Source organism: Dunckerocampus dactyliophorus, chromosome 4 (assembly GCF_027744805.1).
Source record: "Dunckerocampus dactyliophorus isolate RoL2022-P2 chromosome 4, RoL_Ddac_1.1, whole genome shotgun sequence".
NCBI classification, from domain to species: domain Eukaryota; kingdom Metazoa; phylum Chordata; class Actinopteri; order Syngnathiformes; family Syngnathidae; genus Dunckerocampus; species Dunckerocampus dactyliophorus.
In genome coordinates this window covers 9,336,377-9,362,206 of record NC_072822.1, presented here as the reverse complement: position 1 = coordinate 9,362,206, position 25,830 = coordinate 9,336,377, and the positions used below count along the sequence as shown (strand labels likewise).

Genomic DNA, 25,830 nt, shown 5'->3' with positions numbered 1-25,830 from the left:
GTGGTGGTAGACATGCTGTGTTACAATGCAGTTGAATGTGTAACTGCCTCACATTAGCAGTTTCCAACCGTTTTCGGAAGTCAATCGTCCACAAATGATTAAGATGTGAGCTGTACTGTGTTATGTCTGTTCAGCTTTGTACATGCTGGACATCTGACTTATTTTAATGTATTAGTATGGCTGTTAAATTATTAAAATGTTTAATCATGATTATTCACCATTTTGTCTGAAATATGCCCATTTTTAATGTATTTTATAAACAGAAGGATTATCTACAGATCCCTCTTCCTGATTTCTTTTTTTTTCTTTTGCATGTTTGTCACACGTAAATGTTTCAGATCAAACAAATTTAAATATCAGTCAGTGACAACAACAACTGAACACAAAATGCAGTTTTAAAATGAAACGTATTATTATTAAGGGAGAAAAGAAATCCAAACCTACATGGCCGTGTGTGAAAAAGCGATTGCCCCCTAAAGCTAATAACTGGTTAGGCCACCCTTAGCAGCAACAACTGCAATCAAGTGTTTGCAAGAGTCTCTCTGTGGAGGAATTTTGGCCCACTCATCTTTGCAGAATTGTTGTAATTCAGCCACATTGGAGGGTTTATACCTGACTGGTTGGCTTTGATACACATTGACTGAATCGAATTGGAAAGTCTTAATTTCCTGGAAGTGTGTATGTGAATTTTGAAACATCAAATTGATTTGGATGAATTTTTATAAACTGAATTTCAAAACAGCGTATTTTAGCAAACTGAATTTTAAACCTCCATATTTTAATAAACAGAATTTCAAAACAAAAATACACATTTTTACTAAATGAAATTGTTTGCATACTATCATGGGGGAAAAAATTTGTATAATAATTAATAATTTATTGTGTGTCTTTTTTGTTGACTCACACTCCTGCCTGCTGCTTGATGTCACATGGACAATGATTTGCTCAAGTAGATGAATTGAGGGACAGCGTCTATTAGAGCAGAAACTGCCATATACAGTAGCCAGTACCGTACATGCCAAGATAGTAACAGTACTGTCTTTTAATATCCGATGTGCTTTAATTACTTATTCCATTGTGTGCTCGCTTCAGGGGTGGAAAGAAATACGGTACTCTTAAAGGAAAAAAAGTCTCAATAGTGGATTGGTGGGCGCCCCAGGCGGAAAACATCCCACTGCTCCTGCTGTAAAATGCTAAATACAAGTATGTCCCATTTCAATTCTAATATCTTGATGTCAATGTTTTATATTACCTGGTGCCCTCCAGGCCGTCTCCTCCACATCGGTCTGACACGGACATGGCGTCACTCTGGCACTCTGCACACACAAGCCTGTCTCTCACCAGCTGAGCGCTCCATAGTTTGAATTTGCACGCCACGCTCGCTTGTTTCACCCTAAAATATACGCAGTAGCTGCAAAAGAAAAAAAAGAAGTACCAGATCAGTCATATTTTAACAAATGCCAACATCACCTACCAACGTGAGCATGTGGGTGAACTTGGCTCGACAGATAGAGGAAGCAAGCTGTGTTTAATGGCGCCTTGAGCCAGACAAAAGACCAATCAAGGCTCAGATAACAACAGCAGCCTCATTTGAAGGTGATCCAGCAGTGTCATGTCACCTGCAGCATATCCTAATATCAACACAGCTCCGCCTGCGCTCCGGAGACAATAATAACGTGTTCTCTGGCAGATGCTTTGTACTCCCACACTATTTGTTTTGTCGCTCCTTCAGCCATCTGTGAAAAAAACACCATCCCCATTGGGCGTTTGATCTGAGAAAACACAGCCATGTTTTTTTTCTTCATTGCTGAAACATCTGATTTTTTTTCTTTTGCAAGGACACAATATGAACATTCAGCTTTGCATACATTTTAAGCAATTTACCACTCACAATCCAACTGAAACCCATGTCCTGTCATATACACTTAATGGACACTTCATTAGGTACACTTGCACAGTCCAATCAGATCCAAGCAAGAACTGTATCAACAATTCTAAAAGCAAAATAATGCAACCAAAATATTAGAAACAGCTATAATGATGCGGTGCAGTGCAATTTACAACCACAATAATACAAATATTGATAAATTAACACTTCTCTGACCGTATTATTGTTGTTTGCTAAGGCAAAAATTTTGACAGTTCTTGTAATGGAGTGTGCAGGTGTACCTGTTATTGCGGTCATTACATTTAAATACAAAAACAATAGTAATATTATGACTTTAGTCTTAGAATATTTAAAATACAAGCTATAAAACTATTATGCAAAAGTCTAACATCCTCAAAAATTCTTATCTTAACACTGGTATATTTTATTCCTGAAACATAAATGCTTTTTTTCAGAAAAATCTCACACAATAAAAAATAACAACCCAAAGTATTCTACTAAAGTTTGAACTTTTAATATAATACGTCTGTGTAGGCTCTCAGTCGTACAGGAGTTGTCCATCGAGGAAAAGGCTTCTTGAGACGTCATCTGTACTTCTGTGTAGAAGGTGTCGGACGTTTCGCTCCTCATCCGAAGAGCTTCGTCAGCAAACTAATAAGTGCTGGTAGCTTAGGCCTTAAATACAGTAAGAAGAAGCAAAAAGGAGAGGAGTGGTAGTCCCTTATGTAGCGGGGGTCTCCGAAAAACTCCAGAGGATCTTATGGCAACACAAAATTCCTACCTATTTCAAACCAGTAAATACCCTGAGACAAAAATTAGTGCATCCTAAAGACAAGGCTCCAAACCAGAAACAGAGCAATGTGGTCTATTCCATCCACTGTAAAGATGAGGAATGCAAAGAGCACTACATTGGGGAAACTAAGCAAATGCTCCAAAAAAGGCTTTATCAACATCGCAGGGACAATGCTAGTGGTCCTCAATCAGCAGTACATCTACACCTGAATGCTACCAATCACTCTTTTCAGGACAGCGAGGTTAAGATTTTGGCCAAAGAAAACAGATGGTTTGAAAGAGGAGAAAAGGAAGCTATTTTTGTCAAACAACAGAACCCATCATTGAATCGGAATGGTGGTTTGAGGTTTAATTTGGACCCTGTGTTCAGCAGGTTACTGAGACCAAAACCCACAGCTCTTAGTCTTGCAAATGAGGTGAAGGCAGGGCCGAGCCAGAACAATAGATGCTAACAAGCCAGTATCAGAGTCGTTCATACCCAATTCAGGGAGCGACACTTCCCTTTTATCGTAGGTGTGAATAACAGGATAGGATTATACCACTGCTCCGCCCAGGCTTAGTGTAACAAACCAATAGGAGGAGGGTGTTGGCACACCAATTCCGCCCACTCTTACTGTATTTAAGGCCTAAGCTACCAGCACTTATTAGTTTGCTGACGAAGCTCTTTGGATGAGGAGCGAAACGTCCGACACCTTCTACACAGAAGTACAGATGACGTCTCAAGAAGCCTTTTCCTCGTTTTAATATAATAATATTAATATTATCAGTCTCACAATTCTGTTTCTTGTTAACACTTTTTCCCGTGTGCAGTTAAAATAATTTCTTTACAGTGTGGCCCCAATAGTCCTTTGGGAAAAAAAGAGGATATTTTTGGCACACAATTGTCAAAAAAAAATGTAATCTTCGATAATATATTGTTAAAAATGAGCATCACATGACTGTACGTGACTGTACTTGTATTCATCAACGAGTATGAAAATTCTTATGCTGATTATGATGCTAAAAATGCATTTCTTCCAAATCGCTGATACAAATATGATGCAAAATTGACTTGTTTGATACCTATGCGAGACTCATATTCACACACAGACTCACATTCCAAAAACATGCATGTTAGGTTAATTGAAGACTCTAAATTGTCCATAGGTATGAATGTGAGTGTGAATGGTTGTTTGTCTGTATGTGCCCTGCCATTGGCTGGCGACCATTCCAGTGTCTACCCCACCTCTCGCCGGAAGAAAGCCGGGATGGGCTCCAGCAGCCCCCGCGACCCTAGTGCGGACAAGCGGTATAGAAAACAGATGGATGGATACCTATGTGACATACCTATGACATGCATGATATGATGCAGGGTGGTTGTACATATTTAATAACTGGTCAATTGAGTGGACAAGGAAGAGACGGCACCACTTAAATGATGCTAACCATAGAAGACCGGAGAGACCACTAGTAAGTACTGGTAACTGTGGTCACTCTGAGTAGTAACTTGATGCTATTCCTCTTTGATTCAAAGGTTATCAACCTAACCTGACAAGCTCCTTTAAATAGTTGAAGTGTAAAATAAAACTCAAGAAAATCTACTGGAGTTGAGTTGATGAAACGTCCTGGATGATCTTCTCAACCTTTTCAAGTGCAGGCTGGCTTTAGTCCAAAAGAACTTGACAGTTGACGCAACACTACAGTACAAGTCTAAAGTTTTGACACATCTTCCCATTCAATAGCATGAGCAAGTGTCTCCAAACTTTTGGGGAGTTGACTTGGAGGCTAATTCCCATCTTCCCAAAAGTTCAGTTCTCTAGATTGTTTTCACTGAGTTATTATCAGTGTCCGTTTTCATGACAACATCAGGGCCTTTTAATCCTTGTCCATTAGTATCTTATTTTCTTGAGTAATGTGTGTCCAAACCGCTGATACTCGGTCAAAACACAGGTGTACAATGTCACTTTTAATCAGTGAGAAAGGCTGGAAGGGTCGTCTTGGAAAGCAGCCATGACTGTATACCGTAGCATTTCCAGCAATCAGACCACAAGGACCATTTCCAAGAAGGACGGCTACGATACTTTTTTACTTGGATTAGAGCGGCTTCATCAGCAAAGGTCAAGTGTGCACGCTGCACATGGACGCTCAGGTTCATATCGCAGCCAAAGCAGTCTCAAGGCTCTGATTGCTATGGTAACCTTGGCCTTGCATGTCTCAGTGAAGCTTTTTGGATAACAAAGTTGCATTGATCTGACTGTCGAAGCTTTTTAACTAAAGGGTAGAAGAACATATTCGAGAAAAAAAGATTGTTGGCAACTAAATAGAAGCTTGTGATCGTTATAATTATGCCGACAATTGAGGAGTGTGAGCCACAATTATGCAACATGACTGCTGCAGTTCCGTGATTGCTTTTCTTTGGCTTTTTGTGGCAACAGGTGTTACGAGATGATGAAGAAGTTACGTGATGTAACTTTTTGTGTGGTACTATAAGTGGGCTCACATTCAAAGCAGTACGATTCCATTCTGACCACTTATCATCAAAGTTAAGGTAAACGCTTACTGTTTTTACAGTGAATCACTTCTATTTTACTCTTGTGTGAGATGCATGTGGCACACGAAGTTATCAAAGTTATTGAGATATTTGTTGTACTATTGGTGTGGACTTGAGTCACAATTTTGATGACTTTGGACACGACTTGACAATATCATCAAAGACTTGCAACTGGACTTGGACTTTGACATCAATGACTCGGGGCTTGATTCACACTTTAATCTGATGACTTGAAAATACTTGAGATTTTCAAGAAGTGTGTTGAGTGAAATGTGTCCCCGTTCAAAGCACAATGTTCCCTTGCTCTATCGCGGTTCACCTTTCGCGGATTCCCGAATTTTTTTTTGTGCTTCTTTTTTTATGACAGCTTATGAACGATGTTACAGGCCGAGCCTGGCCCTTTAAGAAGAATTGCATTGTGGGAAGTTGAGTGTCTTTCTCTTCCCTCTCTCGTCTGTCTTCACCGCCCATTGTTTTCTGCATCCTGATTGGCTGTAGACCATTGTCAATCAATCTCCTTCATGCCACCCTGCCATGTCTCCTGTGTCATCACTTGCTTGCTAGCCTGTAAATGAATCTTCGGTTTGAAGGACTGCAGCAATGTTTTAACAAGGATACAAAAACGTTTTAATGTGATGCGTAATCATTTGCTCCCTTCCATGTTTGATAGTTTGAACGTGGAACAGATTATTTCTATCCCAATAGCTTTGTATGTTTTTCATAATCTGAACAAATCAGTTCATCAGCATCCTGGCATGTGTTGGGTTCCTCCCTTGAGGTTCCACTGTATGGAGAGTGAAGTGCCATTTGTCGACCTTACCTGGCCTTCTCCTCCTTCATCAGCATGTGAGGCCTCCTCCAAGGGTCCTTAAAGTTCCTCTTGAAGGAATCTGGAAGGATCTTTGCCACCTCTGCAAGTCAAAGGAAAAACGTTGGCTTGAACAACATGATGAGGCATTGGGGTAGTAAACAAATCCTTGATCATGTGACTCAAAAGAGGAAGTGATGTCAAGTTTTCCTATGGGTTTGCCCTGAAAGTGTTTATCTGCATGGTGGTGTTTCATTCCTGGAAAAGTGATGCAACACAGCTGCAGACAAGCCCTCAGGAGCAGATGTGTTGCCTATTATACAATATACAATCGGTAACGGATCTCACAGTGGCCCGGAGGAAGAGGGCGAGAGAGGGCATTAATATGTAACAGATTGCCTAGCAGGGGAGGAAAAAAGGTCACGCTTTTCTCACCTTTTGCCGTGCTGCATATTTCGTTGTTTCCAAAGCACCCTCTGCGCTGCTTGAGGTCCGGGCAGGGGGTCCCCCCGTTTCGAGGAGGGACGGACACTTGGCGGCTTCTTTCCGTGCTGCCCACCCCACACGGAGACGTGCATGAGGACCAAGGACCCCATGAGCCCACCACACAGTCAATGGCTGCTAGGGAAGCACATATAAAGATCAGGAAGAATGTAACTCACACAATTCAACTTGAAACACTGAGCAGACACATTAGGTACACCTGTACAATCTAACTCTTTTTTTTTTTTTACTGTAGTGGTGTAGTAGTACTTTGCATCATACTGTCTCGCACAGCCACAGTGGCACACCATAGTATACAGTAGTATGTTTAACTTGTTGTGCAGTGTAAGGAGGCTACACTCAACTTTAACTTTAGCCTTTTAGCATTTTCTTCTATTTTTTGTGTGTTACTAATACGTAACGTATTTTACTATACAGTACACACACTTTCTTATTCAACAGCATGAGGACGTGTGTCCAAACTTTTGACTGGTAGTATAAGTGGTATTGAGCTTTTCCCCACGTCTTCAACATCAAATGTATAGCATTTACTAATATGTGGTCATAGCTCCAGGTATCTGTGAATGAAAGTTGACTAAACTCTTGATGCAATTCAACAGGATTCCAACAATATGTGTTGGTATTTTTACACTCCGCTACTCCAGAATTTAAAGGAAAAAGTGTCACATGGAAGGAAACGAAAACATTTCTGTCCCCCCAAGTGGGGGACTGACAGAAAATAATTGAGAACCACTGGTTTAAAGGGATATTTATAACGGGGGACCGTCAACACAGTGCCAAACCTTATTTTGAAGTTTTAAAGCATTAAAAACTTAAATTACATTTTTTCAGAAAGTTGACAAATCATGTTACATAACAATAGCAAAAAATGTAGAAATTGTTACATTTTTATGACTTATATTTGTAACTGTAGTCGGGTGAAAATGAGTGGAGACATACCAGTTTGCGAAAAAGTAAGATCACTTATTTTATTTATTTATTTGCACATCATAAACAGTAGGAGAAAAAAGAGGAAACAACACAATTTATAAACAGTTAAAATCATTGTGCAGGAGAGGATGGAAGCCAAAAGAGGCTTATGTGAATACCTCCCCAAAATGATACAGTACACAGGGAAAAAAGAAAGAGGAAAAAGAATGAAATTACAATATAACTGAAATAATAGTAAGCAAGTACAATTTGAAAGTGTGATTGTTCAAATTGAAATTGGCATGTTTTTTAAACCAAATACAGCATGTAATGTCATGGGGACACAAATGGCACCGGACTGTAGGAATGGCTCATATACTGTATACTTCCTACTTGGCTTCCAAACTGTACGCAGTACGTACAGTATATAGTGTGCGCTCCGTGGCTTAGTGAAAATAAATATTTATTCACTGCACTTCCTACTTGCAGTAGTGGTCAGAAGTTAACATACACTCATCATCATTTTGGACCCTTAATGACTGATGTGAACTGTTGTTTTTATATACAGTGCATCTTCTCTGTACTATGTGCACATGTTCTATGTATTATCAGTGAACATGTTGGAGTTTATTTGGAATTTTTTCAAATTAACACTGGTCCAAATGATACATTCATGTTGAATATACAGTTCCCTTGCTATAACGCGGTTCACTTTATGTGGCCTCGCTATTACAGCGTATGAACGCATTGTGTTCTGCGTCCAGATTCCCTCAGGGAGAACCCGCATTGTCTTCTGCGTCCCGATTGGCTAAGGGACTGTAGATCGTCAATCAATCAATCTCGTCCGTGCCCTGTGTCCTGTACAGTACAGAATGCGTTCAGCTTGTCTAATTTACATAATTGTTCGATCGCTAGCGGTGTGGCTCTTTAGTGCTGTATGTTTGCAAGTTTTCTCCCCGACAAAACTCACAATGTCGACTAAACGCTCTGGACCGACAATGGCACCTGCAGTTACACCCAAAAGGCAGAGGAAGACGCACAAAAAGTTGGAATTCTGGACATGCTGAAGAAAGGTAGAACTTATGCAGCTGTAGGGCGCCGTGACGGAATAAATGAATGTTCGGTTCATACCATAAAGAAGGAGGGAAATAACATAAGGACGACAGCAGCAATATATTTTAACAAGGATGCAAAAAGGGCTTTAAGTGTCCGCAACAAGACCATGCGGATGCCAGGGCAGAGGAAGGGGGATATAAGCCTGAACACGTTTTTAATATGAAGGAGACAGGCTTATTTTGGAAACACTACATTGCTGATTCGGCCCATGGACCACGGTGCGATGCCTGCTTTCAAGACCCTCTGTATGCGCAACATATATATATTTTCTCATGTCTGAGAAAAGTGTATAAAGTGTGTGGTGAGGGCGTCACAGGGGTCACCAACGTTTTTCCTTGTGAGAGCTACTTTTCCAAAATGAAAATGGCCAAGAGCTACTCATTTTTGGAACATTTATTTTCAGAGCTTATTTTAAACCCAAACAAAGCGAATATGCTTGTTTTACCAGAACATGAACAAAATGCTGGTGTCCACAACTCACATTTTGTATTTCAGAATGCATGTCTTTCTACTGTTCTTTCATTATTAACTAAAAACCTGAATGAAAAGCAGGCTTGCGGGCACCTCATGTGGTCGTGGGGGGCTACCTGGTGCCCGCGGGCACCACGTTGGTGACCCCTGCCCTAAAACATACATAATAAAAGAAAAAAAATGAAAAAACATACACTGTAAATGAAAAAACATGTCCTGTAAACAAAAAAATATATAATGAACAAAAAAAAAAAAAATCAACTTCTACTACATGGATTTCACTTAACACTGGTATTTTTTGGAGCCAAACCCCCGCGTTAAACGAGGGAACACTGTATATACATATATTAAATTAAATATCTTAATAAGTGGTGCTGAAGGTTCCAGAATGTCTTTTAAGCTCTATGCATTTCTTATCCATGATCATAATTGACTGTAGATGGTAGTTTCTCTTTGGCAGCATCAAAGAAAGTGTTTGACAGCACTCAGTGGATGGAGCAAAACTCTGAACAGAGGGAAAGTCCAAGGAAGGTAGTGAAGCCCTAATGAAGAACTATTGTAGATTTACACAAGTTGGGAACGTCTAACAAACAACTGCAGATTCCAAGAGGTCGTAGTGACAGTGAAAGCAGCGCCTCAGGTAAGAGGGTGGTGACCGAGAGAACAAATGGCTCATTAGCATCCACTAATGTCAAGATCAGACTCAGGAAGTCTGCAAGTCAGGTCACACAAGTGGCCCCCACTTAAAGAAAAACGGGCAAAGTCTCTGGTTTCACTCAGTGTCACACTTCAACACACACACACACACACACACACACACACACACACACACACACACACACACACACAGAATCAGCAGCAGCAATCAGTCTTCCAATTGAGACGGCTGATTTAGCTAATTACGTCAACCTAACTAAAGAGGAAGTTCTATTAGTTAGATGGCGGCTCCGATCAAAGCTAAGCAGATCCTTGCGGGAATCAGACTTTAAGGTTTCATAGCAGCAGACATACTACAGCAGGCCTCCTTTAGAGACAGGAAGTACTACACACTTCATAAACACACTCAAAGACGGTGAGAGGAGCTCCACATACACAGAAATACAAATACGCACGCGTTTATAGAGATGAACTAGGATGTGGGAATAAACTGGTCAGCACTTTACATGTCCAACCTACCTTACTGGACATCATGTGCAACAACCCCATTGATTTTAGATGCAATTCACCACAAACACAAGTCCAAAATTAAATCAGTCCAATTCAGCTCTACCATAACTAATAATCATCAGTTCACAAACCTGCAGGGATGATTATCCTATATGGCAAAGCAAGCAAAGCAAAACTCTCTTGGTTTTGAAGACTATCTGACCCCAAGTACTCAAGGTGTCTGATTTCAAAGTTCAACAACTTTTTGTACATTCACAACTGTTACATTGTTTTCAGGCTTTCAGGGATTGTGTAACATCTGAGCATGTCCTGCCCACTACCATAGATTGTTTAACAGATGAGGCAATAGTCAAATATCGTCTCTATAACAGCAACTGTGCTGTTACTGTAGTTTAATACACCGCATGGCGGCTCTCTTATTAAACCCCATATAGCTGGATTGACTGTCAATTTCTCACACAGACCATTTAGCGCTACGAAACACCCGCTGTAAATTTAAGCTGTTTAGTTAAATTTGCATAGAATTTGGTACACACGTTTAAAGGACTAATAACTAAGTCTGTAAAACTGATTGGTTGAAAGCAATGTAATTTATCTCATTTAGTATGTATTGTGTAAAACTAAAACAGGAACAACATCAAATTAAAAGCACAAAGTGAACACAGACCCACCATCCACCACTGTAAGTTTGGAGTTTGTTTTTCAGAGAGAAGATTATAGCGCCGCTGCTTGATGTGTGTGGTGACAGGCAGTGTGCTAGCATGAAATAACAAATATAGCACATTAGTACTCAATAACGTCATCAGACTTTACCTTGATGCATTCCCACAGAGTATCACCATTTGGGAACAAATATGAAGTGAAAAAACCCCGATAAAATTACAGTATAGTTGACCATCTGTGCAGAGTCGGAGAAGGCTAGCGCACGTACAATGGTGCGTTCAAGGACTGTCAAACAAAGTGGGACACTCGCAACAAACAAAATAAACATGCAAAAACTTCAACCTATATTATTTTTTGAATAAAATAATGGTCCATATTTCCTAAATTTATATGCATTTACTTAAAATTGTATTTAGTTATTTACAAAAGTATTTTTTTGTGTGTGTCTTTTTTTTTTATCATTGTGGCTGAAAGGTTTCCTCAGCCCATTTCGGCCCCGCCCACGGACCGCTACTGGGCCCCGGCCCTGTGGTTGGGGACCCCTATTCTAGGACAGCCGTCTACCAACTGTAGATATTCTACACTTGAATATACTTGTGGGGCAGTTTGACATCCTGGTGGAGTATGCCCACGGACCACCGGTTGAATTTCGCTTCCCTATAGAAATGACATGGAGGGAGAGCGAATAACTAATAATAAGTGACTCGTAGCCTCCTTACATGGCCATCTACTCTATGTCGCCCCATCCTCATCATTGCATTCAAGCACAAAGCCCTGTGTGTGCGTGCGTGTGTGTGTGTGTGACAGAGAGACAAGAGAGAGGGCGCATTCAAGGTACCGCCCGCTCTGTTCATTCCCATGGTCTTGTCAGGGTGGGTTGGGGGGGGGCGGCTGTCTCAGTGACACAGCCAGTCCACAAAGCCACTATGGAATCTCTGCATTCCTGCACATTAGTGCTGCCCACCTGACACCCGCCTTTCCCAGATCGCCACACATACACACACTCACATTTGTCAGATAAAGTCAGATAAAGTGACCCATTTGGGCTCGTTCCATTTCCAGTCATCACTGTGACTTTTTATTTTGATTCATCCGAAGCCAACTTCCTGCTTTCTTCTTCTTATCCTCTTCCACACACACACACACACACACACACACACACACACACACACACACATTGTTTCTTTTCCCTCCCTGCCACACGGCCAATTAGGGTCTTTGGGGAAAAGGGTGCACAATGAAATGGATAGGGTCGGCAAGTTCTCGCACCCTCCCACACAGAAAGCACCACCGCCACCGCCACCACCACCACCACCAGCGTGTCCTGTGAGGGCCTCAAGTCTCCAGGGGTCAGAAGGTAATTGGTCCTGCTCTCTGTTTCTGGTACCGGCAGTGCGACAAGACCCGCCACCCACATGATAAGCCTGCTGACAGTCTGGCCCGCCACTGAGCTCGCAGACGTTGCCGCAAAAAAAGCCTGTCGCCACCTCTGACCTCTGACCCCAGGGGAGGAAACAAGTGGTATTTGTCAGCATGTGGAGCATGTGCACTCAACTGATTTAAAAACGTTCTATTAGCGAACGCTACGTTTGCAGGATTACACAAAAACATTACAACATCGGTAAATAGCTTGCTAACTAGCAAAATATGGTGCAAAACTTTTTTTTCCCACTTCCGTTTGAGGAATTGAGTTCTCTTTGTGCCATTTGAGTCTCCCCCATCCCACAAAGGCTGCCCTTTGTCACCGAGTCTGATCATTACTTTTATGGACAGTACTTCTAGGCGCAGCCAGGGCGTTAAGGGGTTCTGCTTTAGTGGCTGCAGGATTGGGTCTCGCTTTTTGTAGACGATGTGGTCCTGCTGGCTTCCTTGAGCCGTGATCTTCAACTCTCACTGGATCGGTTCGCAGCCGAGTGTGAAGCGGCTGGGATGAGAATCAGCACCCCCAACTCCGAGCCCATGGTTCTCGCTCGGAAAAGGGTGGAGTGCCATCTCCGGGTCGGGGATGAGATCCCGCCCCAAGTGGAAGAGTTTAAGTACCTCGGGGTCTTGTTCACGAGGGAAGGATGGAACGCGAGATCGACAGGCGGATTGGTGCGGCGTCTGCAGTGATGCGGACTCTGCATCGGTCCGTTGTGGTGAAGAGGGAGCTGAGCCGAAAGGCAAAGCTCTCAATTCACCGGTCGATCTACGTTCCTATCATCACCTATGCTCATGAGTTTTGGGTAGTGACCGAAAGGACAAGTGGCCGAAATGAGTTTCCCATTTACTGCCTCATTCTAGCCAGAGCGCACGCTGTCGATTGCAGAAAGGAACACACGGTATCACACCTCCCTCTGACATATTTTTTCACTTCTTTTGACAGTTCAACCATGAGCGCTATTCCTTACTTTACAGGAACCAAAACAAAGATTAGTTACCAAACCTTCAAGAAACCAACTTTACAAGGAAACGGTGTTTTTGCTACAAACACTGTAATAGAGGATAAAAAACAGTCCTGCTTGGAGGCACTTCCAGTAATTCTACTTGTTGGCAGAACTTCACACAAACAGCATGAAATGGAGCAAAAAGCACTGAATGTGGACCCCAAGTTTGTCCCCTGGCTTGTCGCACAATTTCAAGCCACACTCGGAGATAACTGGGTTGCTATCTCCCGTTTTTTGTCACCCTTGCCTGAATTCTGCTTCCATTTTAGGGTGTCGTGACAAAGGAGGAATCACAACAAATTGCGTTATCTCCTTCTCCCTTAATCACCTTGCACTTTCCCTCCATCTGTCTCTTTTTGAGCACACTTCCACCCCCCTTCTCTTCAGGCTTGCACCTCCTCCTGGCTGATAGGACCCAGATGTCCAGCTTCTCTGGAGGGGGACAACAGACCCCCTAACAGACACCCTCTCACACCCATGTAGACAGCAGGGACGTGGTCCCGTCAGACAGATCTCATGGTGTTAGCCTGTTAATAGGACTAATAACAGCTTAGCACGGAAATGTTTCCTGACAGACAAGACAATTGATTATTATAAAGAGAACACAGCTGACTGGAGTGCATGTGAGGTGCAATCAAGAGCCATCCCCACGCGTTTTAACCTAGTATAATCACAATTATACTGAAAATCACAAAAACTCAGCTATGTCTCAATATGCCTGTAAACTACACTTTGTGCGCCAAAAATAAATTACATACCATTTTTAAGCAAAGGACAAAAATGTTCCAGTTCCAAAACACCTGACATTTTAATGTAAGAAAATAAAAAGATGAGCTCATGGAGAGAATAACATGTGTCCATAATGTGTCAGTGATGTCATGGCATATACCTCCAAGCACTAAATGCATTAAATGTCCCGTCAGATTGCTTGTGATGTCATCCCTATGCTGCGAACAGCCTCTAGGGGGCATATTTGCACGCTATTGGGGGATTTTTATCTTATGCTATGATGTATTAAATAGCATTATGGTCCACAATAGTCTATTTTTCTTGAGATTTGTGGGGAAATGTCTTGTTTTTAGTAGCAAATGACAAGTCACAGCGCAGGACAAATTTTAAGACAAACCAATATGTACTGGAAATATAAATCATCTGTTCCGGGGTCAGGCTGTAACTATTCCAAAACCTTGATCAACTATATACGCAATGTTTTAAGTAACATTTTAACACCGTAATACAAATGTAAAAATATGCTGTATGGTAATACAATAATACCGTCATCCTTTACTACATCGCTGTTCCAACATCGCACCCTCTCTCTATCACGTTTTTTTTTTTAATTCATGAATAAAATGCATTATTACTCCAAACATATTGAAAGACAAGTCATATGTGGCACTCTGGTCACTAGGCGTCAATAATGTTACACTGATGAGACATACATTAGATTGCCTTAACACACTGCGTGGAGTCAGCCATGGCGTGTCTTGCATTGTAGATTGAAAAAAAGTTGTCCTCCCATTCCATGTGGAAGTGGTACGTTTTTGACTTCTTACTTTGTTCTTCTTCCCCACTCCGTTTGAAACCCTTCTTAAGTTTAGCACAAATAAATTGGAGGCTAACTAGTTAGCTTGGTAGCTTGCTATATTCTATGAATGGCAGCCGTCTCTTATGTCCCTGGAGTGATCCCGTAGCCTGCGCATTATAGCTCCGCAATGTAGAGTAAGGAAAAAAATAATGGGAGCGTAAAGGTGACTATAGAGGTGTTATTTCATGTGTACAGCGCTCTAATAATGTCAAAAATCTTATTTAGTCATGAACAGGTTTTCTATGCTGTATTAAAATATTCAGTTTATTAATACTGAGTCCTACTTTGAGAAAATTCACTTATCGCTGTCTGGAACCAATTAACCACGATAAACGAGGGGTGACTGTATGACAGGTGACATACCACGTTAGCTTTTTTAGCATTATTACCAGTCCTGCACGTTTGTATAAATAAATACAACTTAATACATTTGTGTTCCCTCCAGGAACATCGATGACAACCAAGGAGAGAGGGGATGACTGTGTATACCTGAGAAGCGGGTCTCTTCACATAAATAGCCTGGGTGGTCTGAGGCCAACTGTCTAACACAGAACTATATCATATAGAGTGGAATGTCGAACAATATCTTAATCTAACCGAACGCTGGTCAACCAAATTCAGTTCCAATTCAGTTCCAAATTCAAAATTTTCAAATAAAATTCCCCAATAATCCAATAATGGAAATAATCTGTGCCAGTGTCAAAATTTCTTCTTTTTTTTTCCCTCTTTCTTTTTTTTCTCTTTTTTTTTCCAAACTGTCACTTTAACAAAACCATAAAGAATGCGATGCTTTAAGGAACATTTTACCATTCGCAAGTGTCATAATTTAAAACAAATGTATGTATGTATTTTTAGGTGCTCCCTGGAAGTTAGGTTTGCATTTATCAGATGTTTTTCTTCTTCATTGTTTAGCTCGATTATGGTGGAACTACTTAACTGAGTTCAACTTTATGGGAGAATTAAGAAAGAATTTCCTCAATGACGTCGATTTTTGTACTTCATTTCTCAGTGAGCGATTACATATTCTACATTATTAATAACAGAATAAATCATAATTTCATGTCATTCTCTCACATATTTTTCGGTGTAAAAACAGTGCGCATAAAAGACACCCTGAGCTACGCGCTTATACGGTATTATTATGCTAAAGAACACTTTCTTAAGTAATCTTGGCCATCGAAGTTTAAAAGTAAAGTAAAAATTGCATTGTAAGTAAAAAACCTCGATGATAGCACTTGATGGCAAATTCGCAAAAATTGCCAAAGCAAATATAAGATCAATAAATTCATTTTCAAACTTGTGATTTTTTTTTTGCACCATCAAGGACAGTGATGAAATCGGTCCACAGCTCATTTCCTCTCCAAAAATGTGGCACCTGATAGTTTCACCACAAGTTTGCTCATCACTCCCTCCAGCACGCCCGCTTCCATCCCCCCCATCTTAAAGCCCCCCTCAGGGGAACTGTATGTTGTCACGTCCTGACCCGGATGCCTTCTCCTTGCTTCCCCTGTCTTCCATCACACATGTTCTGTCTTTGACCCGGGTGTGGAGTGGATGTTTATACCTAGACGGCTTAAAACGGGCCAGCTGGACCGAGCAGCTGTACCGTCCAACTGAAACACACGCATTTTCCTTTTTTCTAACACCTTCCTCGTTAACCAGAAGACAGTTTTACGCTGATTTCTTGCAAAAATCAACAAGCTCCGTCTGATGTCCCACTCTGGGTAATATTATTATGGATGGCGGTGATGCCGCTCAACCAAAAAACCGTGCTGGTCTGCAGCTGACGCGGGTTAGTCACAGAGCGTGGCAGACTGATGTTGATGCGAAGCAGACCTGCAGCATCGGAATCAGACAAGTCCGGGTTGAATGTAGCTTGGAACGGAGCCAAGCCACAAGTTGCATGTACAGTATGCTTTTAAGTGGACATGTGCTCAGGTTGCACACACAGGAAGTCAAGGACCACCTTAGCAAACACACATCCTTTATAGTAAGCCCCGAGCGCAGACCTCCTTCAGGGCTATCTTCTATGCTTAATATTTGTCCTGTCTAGCCTTCTGTCATAATACTGCTGCATGTTTTGGCAAGGACACCCGTGCAAAATATACTAAATGTACTGGAAGTAAATGAAAGCATCCAAATACAAGCGGGGATTAAGGAATATGCTTTCATATTTCATCGTTATGGTTCCCTTGCATTGGAGCCTATTCTGACAACGACCCAAAAGACCCAGCGGCAGCACAGCAAGGCAGTTGTAATGCACTTTACCGCCACCTATAGGACTGGAGTGGAACTTATATACTTGTAATATTGATTGATCATTTTACAGGGGCATATTTTTTGTGACAAAAGTGCTTTTTGATTAATTTCTGTTAATAAATCTATCAATTTCAATCAATCTTGATCTGAAAAAAACTCTAAACAGCCTGTAAAAAAAATTGTAAATACATGTATTATTATTGCCATTTTTATTGTTTATTTTGTATTTATTTTATTTATAGTATATATTTTTTTTTTTTTACTTGAAAAACATCAATTTCAATCAAAATTTCTCAAATTTCTGTAAAAAATTCTTTAAAAAAAAACATTTCTAAAGAGTTGTTGAGCAGTTGTTGTCGTAATTAAACGCATGAATAAACAACAATGGGACAGTACAAAAAGTAACTGTTTTGGGTGTGTAAATAAATATTGAATAAAATATTAAATAAAAGGTAAAATGTGAAATAAAGGGTTTGAAACCATAGAAGTGAATAAACAAATACTTTCTGAGATGTTGCACATGCTCTATATGGTATATTTAAAAACGGTGTTGTTGTGGCTCACAATATGGCGTTTGTGTGTGTGCGTGTGTGTGTGTCCGTGTGCAGGCGTGTAGCATCATGACAAGCCCAGTGGAGCGCCACGTAACATGTGAGTGAGTGCATGCACAGACGTTAGTTGACCTAAGGAAGCAGCTGCTATACGTAAAGCTGTACAAAACATGATGATGATGACTGAGCAGTGACCTGAGGTGAGCTTGTTATGTTAGCTTTCAACTTCATGCACACACACGCGCATGGACACACACACACACACGCGCACACGCACACACACACACACAGATCAAGTGATAGTAGGAAGTTCCCTCTCTTTGGCTAGCTGTGACATAAAATGGGCAATGTTGAGCTGTTTTTAATATTTTTCTCCTGCCATGTTGCTAAATTACGAAGGAGTATTAGGGCCACATTGGAAAAAAAAAAAAATTACAAAAATTCACGAAAAAAATTTGCAGAATAAAGTCGTAAAATTACGGGAAAAACAGTTGTACATTTACGAGAATAAAGTCTTAATTTTACATGTCAGAGGGAAAATAGAGCAGAGCGAGAATAAATCGTCATAAATTTACAACTTTGTTGTCCTAATAGTATTCCTTTTTTCTCTTACATTAACGAGAACAAAGTTGTAAATATACGAGAAAAAAGGCTTAATATTACAAGAATGAAGTTGTGAATTCACAAGAAAAAAAGTCGTAAATTTACGAGAAAAAAGTCGTAAATTTACAAGAAAAAAGCCGTAAATATATGAGAAAAAAGACGTAATATTACAGGAATAAATTTGTAAATGTATGCCTTTTTTCTTGTATATTTACGAGAATAATGTGTTAAATTTACGGGAAAAAAGGCGTAATATTACAAGAATAAAGTTGCACATTTACAGGAAAAAAAGTCATAAATTTACGAGAATAAAGTTGTGTATTCATGACTTTATTCTCGCTACGCTCTATTTCCCCTCTGTCACGTAATATTAAGACTTTATTCTCGTAAATGTACATCTTTTTTTTTCCTCGTAAATTTACAGAGATAAAGTCGTAAATGTACGACTTTACTCTGGAAATCTCAGATAATTTTTCAATGTGGCACTAATACTCCGTCGTACCAAATAGAGCAACCAAAAAACCGAGGAGCACCTCTGAGTACGATACAGTGTAGTTCTGCGCCACCGTAAACCACAAGAACACACGTGCGGTTACACGAACCCCTCTCTGACATCGTTTCTGACTTAAGGTATGCATGCATAACGTGTGTGTGCTTAAAGAGAGGGCTCGCTCATGTTTTAAGAGCGCTTTCATCCACTTTTGTTCCCTGCAGGTGCTTGTTAGTGAGCACTTAAGACACCGTGCACAAGAACACACGTCAACTTGAGACGCTTCCACACACTCCACAGGCTCGGAGTGTTTCCTGCCTGTTAGTTATCCTATCCATCTTTGGCTGTGTGTTTCCATGGCACCCGTGCCCTCCTTTGTCCTTATATAGCATCAGCCAGCACAGTGAGTTCAGCCTTACAACCCCAAACTTGAATTTGGACCAGTCTAGGACTTTCCACTACTGGGCGGCTGCCATGCATTGTGTGCAACGGCTCAAGTGGTGGCAGTGCACTATGTAAGGCAAGAGAGGACAGTGCCCCAACACATTTTAGAGAACAATGTCAAAGCGTTACAAATATAAAGTCATAAAATAAGACAAGTCAGAAAATTATGAGAGTACATTTGTAATTCTAACGACTGAATGTCAAAATTCCCCCTAAGACCCTGAATTTCTCTACATTATATCATGACATATTTGTTAAAAACACATCTGGTTAGATAATGTACCAAAGACAACAAAAAATAAATGTATTTTAATGTAACTTTAGTTAATCGTTTACAAAATGACGACTTTTTATCGTAATGAACTATACTGTACGTACTCTTTTCTCGCAAAAATAAAACTCTTTCTTACAGATTACATCTTTATTGTCAGAAAATAATGCTATTTTTGTATTAAAAGGCAAAATATATATTTTTTTAATATTATTTTTGCAATAAATCAGCTTGGGTTTTTCTTTATTTTAATACGACAGATTTTATTGAACAAACTTTCTTTCTTGTAATATTACAACTTGAATCTAGAGAATCGTGACTCTTATCTTGAATATGAAGTCCCCATTCTCATCAAATTGTAACTTTTTTTTGTAACATTACGACTTCATTCTCATGTGTTACGATTTCGCTCTCGTAAAATGATATGTTTTTCTTGTAAAATTACAACTGTTTCCTTGTAATCCTGTGGTATGTCGGCTTTCGTTATTGATCTGTTCCAAAAGGTCTGATGAAAACCCAGGCACCCAAAAATATGAACAAAAAAATACATTACATAGCTTTGCATGCAGAAAACAATGCGAAATACAGTTGTCCCGTGCCAAATTGCGCCTCAAATTTTGTAGCTTCACTCCATCATGGTTTTTCAAACATACTGTATATTAATTAATAAATGATGTGTTTTGTAGTTGAATACGGCCTCTTATGACTCAAAAAATTTAAAAAAATTATATTTTTTGGCTAAATTAAGCATTTTCAAGAATAAAAATGCCTAAATTCACTAAAATACAAATATGCGTCTGTGTAGGCTCTCAGTCGTACAGGAGTCGATTAGTTCGCTGACGAAGCTCTTCGGATGAGGAGCGAAACGTCCGACACATTCTTCACAGAAGTACAGATGACGTCTCAAGAAGCCTTTCCCTCGTTAAAATACAAATATGAGCCATTGAGACACATTGAAATTGTGAATGCAGTATTGTACATTGGTCACTAGGTGTCAGTGATTGTTCAGTAAGTCAAGCAGACTTGATCACCGGAACAACCGACTTTTAGTGCAGATTTAAATGATCTTAAAATTCTTACATTATCTTATGGTGCCTGCCGGGCGCTGCAATGATGTCAGCCTCCCTTTGGGCTCTGGGCTCCTCTGGTGGACAGAGGCCAGATTGCAGCGTCATCCATCCATCCATTTTCTATGCTGCGTGTCCTCTACTGAATGCTTCGCATGGACGCAATCCATTATGGGAAAACGGTACAATTGTTGTTTTTTTTTTAATTTTAAACTCATATTGGTACTTGTATATTTCCTAGATACCGTTTGAGTGTTAAGTTGCTGTGTGGTGATTTTAGCATTCTTCGTAAGATGACACCTTGAGGCAGACTTTTATACTGAACAACAACCGCCTGCGAGTATTTATGTATTTAAATGATTAGTAGTATTTCTGAAATAAAGGAGATGTCTTGAGATTAGAACTTAGCCATAAATTAAACGCACCGCTGTATCGTTTCCAGGATTCAAAGATTAAGAAAAAGCAGCGGTTTATACGTCGGAAATGACGGTACTCCTGCAAGTCATTTTGGAGTGTAATACAACAAAATATCAGGAGAATGCAGACTGCGGTGAGTCATGCCAGTCCACATATTCAGATATTATGTTGGCTTGTCGTCAAAGCTCACTTCTGGTCACGTGACGGCGACGGGTCGGTGATGTCATCATTTTCAAAAAAGCAGCGGATTTGCTCGTCTACATGGAAAGTTGGATTTCAGCTTTTCCCACTCTGGAAGCAGTTGAACAAAAATACAGTTTCAGGGCACCCAGAACGCCATTTCTGTGTGGATGACCGGGGTTAGGTTTAGTCCGGTTGTCGGGTCTAGTCTGTCACATTTTAAAGCTTCATTGTGAAGGTCATGGGTCAAACCAGTTGAGTTAATGAAAGTTGGTAAATACACTCTGAAGGGTCAGCTGACCATTAAAGAAACCTCGTTTAGGAGGAACTTAAAACAAACATCATTAATGAGCCCGGTAGACGTCTACGTGTACTTTGTCTCATAGACCAGCAACAATGGACGATAGTATTGATTGTATAAAGCAATGGTTCTCAAGCTTTTTCCACCAAGTACCACCTTCATAATAGTTTGCTTTGCAAGTACCACCATTTTTGCACAAGATTGATATCATTTTATTTGTATTTTTTTTAGCTCTAGCGTTACAGGGTACCACAAGTGGCACACGCACCACAGTTCGAGAATCTATGGTTTAAGGGGATTTACTGACTCACCAGATATTTGGCAGACACTCTGGTAATCCTCGCAGCAGTCTCCAGTCTTCTGACAGTACGTATCACAGTAGCACGCAGTCTTCCTCCTGGTGAACTCAAAGCAGTCGTTGTTTCTCCCGGTGCAGCAGTTGGGGCTCTCCCTCTCCCTGCAGCCAGCCTCGGCTTGGGGCACCACCATCACGCCGCACAGGATGGACAAATATCCGCACAGCAGGACAAAGTCCAGACGCGCGAAGGCGCTCCCTCTGTGCGCGTCCATGACGAACCTGCTGTATCTTCAATCTGGATATTAAAAAAAAAAAGGGTTCAAAGTAGTTTTCTCTTTGTTCTAATCTACAATAAAGCCGCACACAGCATGGTCCTACTCTGGGATGGATGACAATAACGAGGCAGTGATGCGTAAAAGTGCAGCCTGAGTGCGCACCACTCTTCTCTATGAGCCAGTGCAGGGTCACGCCCCTTGGAGCTACTGTTGCGTCTTCACAAGCACTTTTCACTGTACCAACCTCCCAGTTTCTCTCCTTCTCGAGCTTGGTGGACCACCACACCTGCTAAAAGAGCTTCCATTCAACCACTGACATTGTAAACACAACATCAGTACACCTAAATACTCTTAATCTGCTGCAGTACGCGAATATGCCATTACAAACACAGTACTGCTCAGTTTTCATTCATCAATATGTTAAACTTGTATTAACTGTAGCAATATAATTTGGGGGAAAGCAATATATAACTGAAGGTGGGAAAACGCATGACACATTGAATAAATGCATATATACAGTATTGATGAAAGAACTAAAGCGGGCTGATTTGTCTAAATAACAGTATGAGTGTATCAACTGTGGATTGATCGTTCGCCCCAGTTAAGAGCTATTCTTCCTTTTCAGACAATATTTTATATGATATTATCTTTTTAAAGACCTGTTTTTGCACAAATATTTTTAAAACAAAAATCATTCTGGTTGATTACAATTTTTAAAATCGTATGTCGTCAGGTGTTTGATGACCTTGCTCCACTGATCAGCATTATCTTACTAATTCCTTCTCTGTTCGCTAACAGTCTTTGAGACACTTTTTTCCAACAATTTCCAGGTCCCTGGTGTGTGTGTGTGTGTGTGTGTGAGTGACATGAAGAAAAGCTCGAACGGTGCCACTTGTTGGTTTTCATGCAGAAATCTCTAGATGTCAAATATAAGACAACCTATCTTGCTGAGACCCTTCAAGGGCAGGAAAACTTATATTTGGGTCAACACGTGTTTTACACATTTCTGTCAAAGAAACAACAACAAAAAAAGACTTTTTTCATGTTTTTTGGCATGTATGGAGGGGTCAAAATGTAAAAAAAAAAAAAAAAGGTAATGAAATATCTAAAATGGCACGGAATTAATAATAAATAGCTTCAATATAATTATTTAAGCTTACTTGTCACAATTGAATGAATTATGGATCATGTCAAAAATGGGTTGACATTGTGTTGAATGAATTCATATTCGAACAATTCATGTTTATATTTACAGTCGCCCCTTGCCAATTCAGGCTTCAACTCATGGTTTTTTCCAAAATAGATTAAGGCCCAATAAGGCCCATTATTAGTCACAAAATATGCATATTTATTGCTTAAATTAAGCATTTTCAAGCATCAAAATGGCTAAATCAACTCAAATACAAATATAAGACATTGATGAAATGTAGCAGTGTTCGCTCGCTACATCGTGATTCACCTTCCGCGGATTGTTGGGCGTCCTTGTGGTGTATTAGGGCGATCTATCGGTGCTCCGTTGTATGTGTGTTATTGTATTTACTACTGCTACCAGTAGAGGGTGTTGTATACTCATGTTGAAGATGTGTGGCTCCACCTCTTTCAGTGTGTTTATGCTTGTAGAGCATATTAGGAACCCACAGTAGACAATAGTCGGCTTAATATAGAGCCACAACAGCCCTCACTGGCTAAGGGAGAACACGCCCATTGTTTTCTGCGTCCTGATTGGCTGTAGACCATTGTCAATCAATCTCGTTTGTGCTCTGGCAAACTAGTTAACTGACGAAGGCAGAGTGAATACGCGTGAGTCACTTCATCATTTCTTGTGTCCAACCTAGTATATTGATCATTAAAATACAAACGAAATTTGAACTTTAAGAGGGTTTAAAATGTGAGAATATTTTAATGCCCATCAGAGAAAAGTGTAAAAAGTGTATTGTGGGGGGGTTACAGCCTTAAAACATATAATAGCTGTAAACAAAGTAGGCTACTTCTCGGATTTCACTTATTGTGGCCTATTTTGGGAATCTATCCCCCGCGATAAACGAGGGAACAATGTATTTTACACTGGTCACTAGATGTCAGTAATGCTACTGTAATATTTGGTAAGACACACAAGCACCAGACTTGACGGAACAACAGGCTTTTTATTGCAGGTTTGAATGATCTCACAGCAGGCACAATACAGTCGTCTCTCTGTGATATCACGGTTAGATTATCATTCCCTCGCTATTTCGCGTTTTTTTCCTAAATTAATTAATAAATGATCTCTGTTTCGTGGTAGACTATGGTATATTATTAGTCAAAACATATTGCAATACAAGTGGTATGTAGTACTCTGGTCACTAGGCGGCAGTAATGACAAAAATCACTGAGACATTACCTTACATTACATTACCTCAGCACTGCATGAAGTCAGCCATGGCATGTCCTAAATGGCAGTGAAAAAAAGCTCTCCTCCCATTCATGTGGAAGTGGTAAGTTTTTGGCTTCTTAAGTTGAGAAGAAATACATTTGAGGCCAACTGGTTAGCTGGTCAAAACATATTAGTCAAATGCTCTATAAAAATATGACATTTATTAACATTGAATCCTGTACCACGGAAATTCAATTATCGCATTCAGGTCTAGAACCGGTTAACCGCTACAAACGAGCGAAGACTGTGTGTCCCAAATAAAAAACACAAGCTAAAACTCAACTCTAAACCCCTGAATGTCACTTCCTGTTCGCCTGCCTTTCAGGTCCCATGGGGAACACATCTACAGTATACTAACACATGAGTACCAGTCTTATTTATGTCTTAAATGGCTTATTTGCTCATATTTTGTCTACTTTATTTGGTACTACGAGGGTAAAGGTGACTATAGGGGTGTTATTTCATGTCCCGAGGGCTCTAATAATGTTAAAAAAAATAATTTAAAACAGGTCATAAACAGGTTGTCTAAGCTCTAACTACAAAAATATTCAATTCATAAATAACAAATCCTACTTCATGGAACTTCGCTTATCACGTCAAACCAAGGATTACTGTATTTAATGTTGGCGCCAAAAGATCCTCGATAAACAGTTTCCTCTTGATTGTATGTTATGTTTAACACACATAGGCCAACATTTTGATGTGAGCTTAATTGGACAATAAGTCAAATGGTTGCAAAAAAGTCAATACTTACAATACTTTTTCGGAACCTCTGCAATCATCTGCTCGGGCATGTCAAAGTTTGTTATACCGTAGCTTTAACTGCTTATGACAACAATACAAAAGCACAGTGAGTCACTACCTTGAAGAGTGAAGCGGAAATGGTAATGAAACAAATGAGGATATCAAAGTGTAAAGATGACTTACCCTCCACTGGTTCCCAATGAAGCTGAATGGGACAAACGCTCTGAAAGATGGTGAATGATGGCATTTTCCTAAAGGAGCTTTACGTTACATATAAAATTAATGCAATAACAAGACTATTTAACGTACTTTCATGACCAATGAGAGGTTTTAAACAAACTGTAGCCGTTTTTGGACCAAACATCTGAGAGCCAAAGACAAAATCATGATGATGATAATGATGATGATAGGATGAATGGAGGCTGGTGGACCTCCTCATAAAGTCTCATTGTGCATGGAGAGGAGCTCTCTCTCATCACTGGGTGTGTGCCAGCGTCAGATAATCGTGCCACTGTTTGATGCTGCTGAAGATGAGGCCTCTGGTACAGTTTGTCAAAGGGTTTACAAAGTAAACAGTCTTTTGTTATTATTTTGGACATAACTCCATCTTTTTCTTCAGAAAGCAAACCAAAAAGTTCACTTGGTGCAAAATAAC

General features: G+C 40.2%; 1 protein-coding gene across 3 annotated transcripts in view; it reads right to left on the bottom strand.

Moving 5' to 3' along the window:
- The window catches only part of LOC129180458 (somatomedin-B and thrombospondin type-1 domain-containing protein-like), a 28,789-nt gene extending 3,294 nt beyond the window's left edge, over positions 1–25,495 (bottom strand). Inside the window, exons 1-5 of one of the 3 annotated variants that reach the window (XM_054774954.1) lie at positions 25,359–25,495; positions 21,757–22,038; positions 6,454–6,639; positions 6,031–6,121; positions 1,253–1,411 (exon numbers count right to left, since the gene is read on the bottom strand). In XM_054774954.1, coding sequence (XP_054630929.1) covers positions 1,253–1,411; positions 6,031–6,121; positions 6,454–6,639; positions 21,757–22,015 — 695 coding nt within the window. In that variant the 5' untranslated portion in view covers positions 22,016–22,038; positions 25,359–25,495. Of the gene's footprint in view, positions 1–1,252; positions 1,412–6,030; positions 6,122–6,453; positions 6,640–21,756; positions 22,176–25,358 lie in introns of those variants that run through there. The other 2 variants (XM_054774953.1, XM_054774955.1) reach the window with 2 other exon arrangements.
- Between the last annotated feature and the right edge of the window lie 335 nt (positions 25,496–25,830).